General features: G+C 35.1%; 1 protein-coding gene across 1 annotated transcript in view; it reads right to left on the bottom strand.

Annotated features, from left to right (window-relative positions):
* Nucleotides 1-6,976, bottom strand: part of fbxo44.1 (F-box protein 44, tandem duplicate 1) — an 8,950-nt gene extending 1,974 nt beyond the window's left edge. The window contains exons 1-6 of the mRNA NM_001008577.2: nucleotides 6,683-6,976; nucleotides 6,487-6,601; nucleotides 5,215-5,476; nucleotides 3,103-3,217; nucleotides 2,891-2,986; nucleotides 1,930-2,065 (exon numbers count right to left, since the gene is read on the bottom strand). Coding sequence (NP_001008577.2) covers nucleotides 1,930-2,065; nucleotides 2,891-2,986; nucleotides 3,103-3,217; nucleotides 5,215-5,476; nucleotides 6,487-6,601; nucleotides 6,683-6,690 — 732 coding nt within the window. The 5' untranslated portion in view covers nucleotides 6,691-6,976. The remainder of the gene's footprint in view (nucleotides 1-1,929; nucleotides 2,066-2,890; nucleotides 2,987-3,102; nucleotides 3,218-5,214; nucleotides 5,477-6,486; nucleotides 6,602-6,682) is intronic.
* Between the last annotated feature and the right edge of the window lie 964 nt (nucleotides 6,977-7,940).

Raw genomic sequence — 7,940 nt, 5'->3', positions numbered from 1 at the left:
GGAAGAAGCACATATTGCGTTTTTCTCATGGTTTAAGACGCGATACGTAAATCGCCCATACAGATTTAACCACTTAATGCCCAAGGTGTTTTTTAGATGCATTTTTTATTTCTCTTTGCTATTTGGGCTTATTGAAACCTAATTAGCATAAAAAACAAAGTATCATCTTTTGATTTAATGTACTTTTAGAGAAAAATGATGTCCTTATATGTGGACTCGTGGTCCGAATTTACATAAAACACGTTTTCCTGATTGTTTTTTATTGTATACTTTATATAACACTGTATATAACATTTTTTTTTTGTTAACTAGCTTTGACTATCAGAGAGTAAAAAATAAATTTTTCTCATTTTGGACAGTTAAAAATAGTGCTTGGGACATTTCATATGCTGCAAAACAGTTTCAGGATGACACTGTATGTCTGTAACAAAATAAAAAAAACATTTAAAGTATTTTAAATGGCCACTTAAGAGATAAAATGTGTTGTCCACATATGTGGACACTCGATTCCTAGGAGGCTATCCTGAGAGATTCATTGCAAGAACTGATCTATAATAGATAAGTGATTACAAGCCACGCGGAGTGATTACAAGTTACAACACACAATTAAATACATATTTTGCAAACTACAGAAAACGAGGCAACCATTTTAATTTCGCTTACAGGTTGTGATCCGGAGGAAGAAGAAACTAGTCCATATGAACTGCAACAGTTACTGAGAAACTCCCTGTCAAAGTCCTATACATTAATAGCCTTTGCTGATCCTTCATTTAACAGCAAACGGCCAATGAATCCCACGTTGCAGGGTAGTCTATTGTATAACTATCAGGGAAATTACAGGAACAAACACAGCACAACTGTTGTGAAAAATAACTTTAATATTTTTTTTTTCGCCACAACTGCATCTCTGGCCTTCTCTCAGTGATCGTAATCATTGCTTTATAATCAATCCCATTATCCCTCGTGCTCCGCTAGTGTTTGAAGGGAAGGGCGCACTGGATCCGGCACTTTATATTTGGACATATCTTGTATCGACGTCGATACAAGCAGGCAAAAGATTCGGACATGAGAAGAATCATTTATTCAACTCTGAGTTGACTCTTTATGAATCAATAGTTTTAAACACAGCACACTTTCAGATTTAAACCTCAGCTGGATATTTTTATTCACTTAGAGCTGTGTTACAAACTAAATAGAAGGTAATTAAAAAAAAAAAACAATAGAGGCGATTAAATCTGTAATTAGGCATAAAATATGTGTCATGTCATGATTGATAAGGTTTAATGGCAGTCTTATGAACATCCCTTTAAATAAAGCATTGGCAAAAATTGTTTAGATTACTGTAGTTGTATTATAGCAACTATTGAAGTACTACAACTGATCAATGAGGTGCTGTAATGAAAGATTTAGTTGTTTAACTACCACAAAACAATTGTATTTATTCCGGATGATAGAGACATTTATTAGCTTTAATTTGCCAAGATGTTTATATGCCTAAAATATAGCTTACGGCCCTTAATGAATTTCAATTTGTGTTTGACGCATACATATTTTCAGATTCTGAATACTGGACTGGTAAAAATGTAAAAGTCTGCAGACAACTTAATGTTTTTCTCTTTTAATTGCCTTCAATGATACATATTATTTCCCTTTTCAAAAGATATAATAAAAATCCCCATAATGTGTCTGTGTAGCTTCAGCTCAAAATACCCCACACCCATTTAACATATTGTTACTATTGATCAACAGTTCTAATAGACATTACATTGTTATTACAATTGTCTTACAGAAAACATAAAAAGTCAGTTAGTAAATCAGTCAGTCACCTGCCCATAAAACGTATGCTCCACTTAATGAAACTTTAAAATGAGCCTTAAATATGTGTAGGCCACTGTAATAACAGAAAAGCTTGAAATATTATCAACTCACTTGACACCATGGCTCATCATTCCACTGTTCAAAGACCACTTTCTCAGGCTGAAAGGTATCGATTGGCTCCTTCTTCTGATCAAGCAGCTCCACACAGATCTGATACTTACACCCACAATCAAAACGTGGTCCATACCTGCCGATAACACAACACATACTGTAAGTATGCTGCCCATAACAATATGCTTTGTCAGAAGTCTTTAATCCAACAAATATAGACAACCAAAACGCAAAGTAGAAAAACTAAATTAGTGGTTTCAATAGCTGTTTCTATCCAAAAATGCTAATTAAATTTGTGCAAAACTGAAATAAAACAAAAATATCGGAAAAAAAAAGTTTATCCTAAATTCTAAAATAAAGAATTTAATCGCATCTTGGCGTTTTCATCAAAAGTGTTTTATAGGCATATTCAAAATGTGCATAAAAATAGGTGGATGGAAACACAGGTAATAAAACTGAACAATAAACTGAGGAAAGCAAGAAACTTCTGATATGTTCTAGTAATGTCAGATACCACCAGACAAGACAATACTCAAAAATGCTGAAACTGGATTGGACGCAACACCGATATAGTGTCCTTAAATCCCATTATTGTGGAACACAAACATTGATTTAAAAAAAAAAATATTTAAAATATGGAAGGCAAACAAACAATATATCCTAGATATACTTTTGTTTTTGTCTAATATTCGAATGAAAGCAGAAATCGAAAGAATAAAAAAGTAGTTTTAGTTTACCCAAATCAGCTAACTGCACTAAACAGAAATCACTGTATAATAAAGTTTTTAAGTTTAATTGATGCTGTTATTAAGTCAAAGGTAAATCTAGTGTGTCTTAGCAACCTAAACAAACCGTGGCCCAAAAACTGTGAACCGTATCGAACTGTTTTTGGTATTACCATACTGCCTATAAAACTTTTACAAACTTTGAAAAGCAAAGACATTGTAGCATAAATGCTCACCAGTCTGAGATTTTAATGTGAGGTTGCACCTGATCCATAAAAGCAGCACTGTAGCCTTCTTTCTGCAAATCAATCAGCTGTTGCTTTAAACATAACCTGAGGAAAAAGTATATTAGTGATTCATATGTACATTGTAATTGACGACTCATTTCAATATCCCTTTACTGAAGATGCTCAAAACTGTTCTGAAGGATCTAAACCATCTAACATACCCATAAGATGTGACAAAACATTTGGTGACAGTGACATCTGGAAATGGTTTCCTATTTTCCTCTGATTTCCAGTTGTCACCTCCATTGTGTACAATCGTCCATCCTGCAAATTTTTCTAACAAAAACATCACAGAAAAAAACACATGAGCAATTGATCCTTCGCTAAGCCCTGCCCTCCTTAGTTACTGTTGCTACGCCTGTCAAGCTTTCGTGCCTGGCATGGCTTTTACAATGTGTATGCGCCGGTGTCAGACATTGTCAGGGATATAATGTCATTTTTGGCCCACAGGTGAGATATCCGAGAAAGCCAGACAAAAAAAGACTGCAGTGTACATTACAGGGGTTTATTCACCACATAGTAGGCAACCGATTAGAAAATAATTAAAACAAAATTGAAGGTAGCTTAGCCTCTTACGCTGACCATTCAACAGCTTAGTTCATGCATGAGAGGTGAAATCTTAAAATAATCTAATAATAACTCATTAAACCATGATTTCTCTATTTTTAGCCAAAAAGCCTGACAGACTATTGTTGTGCAATGAAATAAAGCCTTACTAACTGATGAGGAAACACGCATGGACGGTGCTTCTACATAGTTCATTCATAGAAAGAGCAGACAGAAAGGGGAAATTGATGGATTTGTGCTGAATATAAGCATCATTGACCCATCACAATGTACAGTAAGTTACCAATTACAGTCAGTAGTTTTGTGTGCTCTTTATAAATGACTGAAAAACAGCTGCTGGTGAAGTGTATTGATCGCAAGTGCTCAGCTTGTGATCACAACTCTGTTTTGTTCTGCTGATTTGTAATTTCAAATAATCGTAGCTTGAAAGGGATGGAAATATGAAGTTCAGTTAAGTTAGCAACAGATTCGCAGATTTGTAATTTCCGGATCAATAACTCATGCACTATTCGCTATTAGTATGACTAAGTTACTATGGCGAAGGCTTAAACGGAGCATTGCTCATAATATCGAGCGTGAGTATCAAAAACAAAACCAACTTATTTCCCCTCACAGAGATTGATCCACGCTGGCATTTCTCCTCTTGGGTTTTAGGTGTTGAAAAGGGGAAAAATTCCACCATCCCGTCCAAACTTTTAGAATACCAGGTGTCAGATTTGCACAATCCATATGCACAACGCTTTGGCCCTTTTCCCTTGCTTAAAAGCTTGACAGAGCCCCTGTGCGTAGCTACGGTTGCTAAGCCACAATTCGTGGGTGGCGGTTTTTAGTTGTGGCTTAGCGAAGGGTCAATTCCCGCGTTATGGATGTGACATTTGCAATAAAAATCCAAAACATAAATTCACAGAGAAAGCATATAATAACATTATATTAAAAAGTGTTTATATTTTCCAAAACATCTAACCACAGAATTAAGGAATCTGAAAAATATCAATCTGTAAAAATTTTTAGATTTCAAATGAGGAAAATAAACATGCGTTATGGATGTGAACAAGAAAGTCAGTAAACAATACAGTAAACAACCAACTTTTTTAGAAATTCTTTGAATTAAACTGCACAACCCAAAAGAAACAATGCTAATCAAAAGGTAAAGTGTTGGCTCTCCAGAGAACAAACATGATTGATTTTATTTTATTTGACATTTTTGCATTTATGAGGAAAAATCTTCATTATGGATGTGACATCTCTTCGTTATGGATGTGATAGATGTGAAATTGCCACTTGTGGGACTTTGCTAAATTAAATATAAGTTTTTGAAAACACTGAAAGAGATATTTTTGGTTATTTTTAAAGTACTGAAAAATACTTGCTTACACAAAAAACGTCAAAACGGTTCAGGTACTTTGGTAAAAACTTAATTTCTTTCATAGCAGGGATGACATTTGCATGGAATTTCTTACAATTTTATAAACACATTTATTGTTCAAACACATTTATATAAATTAAGGTCATTGTTGACAAACTAAACCGCTAATTTTCATAAATAAAACATTATAAGAAATGATCAAAATATAAAAACTTAAAACTTAATTTTATCTCAGTTCATCTCTCTGTCTCAGTTCATATCTCTGTTTTTTTAACAAAACAAAACAGTTACAAAATCAGACAACAATAGAACAAATGTCAATGATATAGATGTGACTCACCATCAGCTTTATGATTCTTGATCAGGTTACGTCGTTTCTTAGTTATAAAGTAAAACTGACACCAGTCCTTTGGGGGTCTGGAAGCATCACAGGGTTGAATCCCCTCTCTCCGACAGCGCTCTTTCCAGTGTGCAGAGCTGTCCACCAGCTCTTTCCACTCAGGACACACCAGACGACACACTTGGACCACCTGTTGAGCGGGCAGGTTCAGCAAGATCTCCTCAACCACAGCTAGAGGAACATCTGGCACCACACATGTGAACTGAAAAAGGAGAAAGATTAATATTCAGTTCCAAAGCAGTAGAAAAACCCACCATGATAGCTGGATTTTTAGTCATCAACAAGCTCACACAGAATCTGCACAAATGGAAATCTGCATATGTCCCCAGATTTTTGAGCTCATCATTTAATCTATTTATTCACTTAGTAAATACATATTATTCAGTATTTATATTAATTTCAGTAATTCATTCATTTTGGCTTAGTCCCTTTATTAATTTGTGGTCGCCACAGCGGAATGAACCGCCAACTTATACAGCATATGTTTTTACTCAGCGGATGCCCTTCCAGCTGCATCCCATTTCTGGGAAACATCCATACACACTCATTCACAATGGACAATTTAGCTTACCCAATTCACCTGTGCCGCATGTCTTTGTACTGTGGGAATGGGGGGAGAACATACAAACTCCACACAAAAACGCTAAACTGACCCAGCCGAGGCTCGAACCAGCGACCTTCTTGCTGTGAGGCGACAGCACTACCTACTGCGCCACCCTAATTTCAGTAATAATATTAAATAATATGCAAATGTACATGGTTTTGTACAATACAGTTTGAAAAGTAATATTTCCTGCCCTTTTGTAGATATATAAAAAACTTACTTTGTTTACCAAACAAGTGGATCAAATTATATTCACATTGTAAACCCTCACACTTTTAAAATCATATTTACATTATTTCATTTTTAGTATTTAATCATTTTATTTAGGGTGTTACGTTTTTAGTTACAATGCTCTCAAAATCATTCCACATAAATCCACCGATTTAGTACAAAAACTCTGGACAGAAATACCAAAAAAAATGTCCACAGATTCTGTCTGGCCCTTGACATAAGCTTCTAAAAACCAGTTAAACCTGGTTCACCCGTCTGGACTAACAAAAAAGCAGTTCCAAAATACCTTTACCACATAAAACTGGGATTTCCCTTTGAAAATTTTGCTTCGCAAATATTCCTGGGACAGTTTTATGATCACCCTTGATGCAACTTACTGCGTCTGATCTGCGTCTCCCCGAAGCAGTATGTATATGCTTGCTGTCCAATTGACCCATTCTTGTTTTGGGATGTGCCATTTGTCTTTTATGAGACACCTTTACTCGTCTGGACCTACGAATGAAAACACGAAAGCTACTTCTGACAATGTTACAGTACAAAATCTAAAGAATAATAACAGTCGTTGGCAGCTACCTTGGCATTAGTTATGTGTCAGGTATGTTTCTGGAAAACTGGATCACTTCTAGCACTGGAGCGTCTTGACGACTCACTACGTTACCAACTGATGTTGACAAAATCGGTTACGTAAACCACTTCGCGGTTTAAAATTTTCATTAGTCACAGACAACACGTTTCTGGTATCCGGATATAGTTCTTGAAGGTTCGTCTCTACCGAGAAGTCGAAAAACGAAAGTATGTTTATTTGCGTCTGATCCGATGTCAGGAAGTTGCTGGTTGCCGTGGTTGAGGCTCCTCCCACTTTTTGCCACAAGATCCCGGAAGTATTCTCTCTTTAGTTTTTCTTAAAGGGATTGGGATTTGTCTTCTTCGTTAAAGCGTTGTATACCAAACCAACCGGCCACAAAGTGATTTACGTTACAAACTTGATTTGATATGAGGTAAATAAACCAATTACATTTTATTTCTACATTTTTATTGTTTTTTTTTGTATGTCAATACAATTTAAATATTGAGAGGTAAACAGAAATGTATAGTCCATTGTTAATCACATCCCTTAACCTCTTTCATTAACTCAATTAACAAAGCAAAAACAAATAATAAACACATAAATAAATAAATAAATAAATAAATAAATAAATAAATAAATAAATAAATAAATAAATAAATACCAAATTAAGTACAATAAATACATACATAGATAACATAAGAGGATAATCAAACAGAAAGAACGATAAGGTGCAATTAGTTTTATAAAGAGTTTATTGCTAAAATCCCATAAAGTGTTAATAATTTAAAAAGTAGACAAAAAAAGTCTTATAGTCTAAGACAGGTCACCAATCTCGGTCTTGGAGGCCCGTTGTCCCTGCAGGGTTTTGCTCCAACTTGCCTAAACACACGCCTGCAGGGATGTTTCAAGTATACCGAGCAAGACCTTGATTAGCTTGTTCAGGTGTGTTTGATTAGGGTTGGAGCTAAAATCTGCAGGACACCGGCCCTTCAGGAACAAGTTTGGTGACCACTGGTCTAAGAGTTATGGTAAATATTCATTTAAATATCAACCACACTCACAACATTTAACACAACTTTTGGTAACAGGATTGTGTGCTTAGAATCCTTAATAAGAATGTCTGATAAGTTACCGGTGTCCATACATAATATTTGGCATTTCTAAAAAGTGTGGACAGTCTTATTGACGTAATCAAAGAAATCTAAGCTAAATACATTAAAAAGGTTCCCAAGGGGGTTCAAAAATTAGTTGAGCTCACAAAGT

The sequence above is a fragment of the Danio rerio genome, chromosome 23 (assembly GCF_049306965.1).
Source record: "Danio rerio strain Tuebingen ecotype United States chromosome 23, GRCz12tu, whole genome shotgun sequence".
NCBI lineage: Eukaryota > Metazoa > Chordata > Actinopteri > Cypriniformes > Danionidae > Danio > Danio rerio.
The sequence above is the reverse complement of the archived record's forward strand: the minus strand, read 5'-3'. Positions and strand labels throughout refer to the sequence as shown.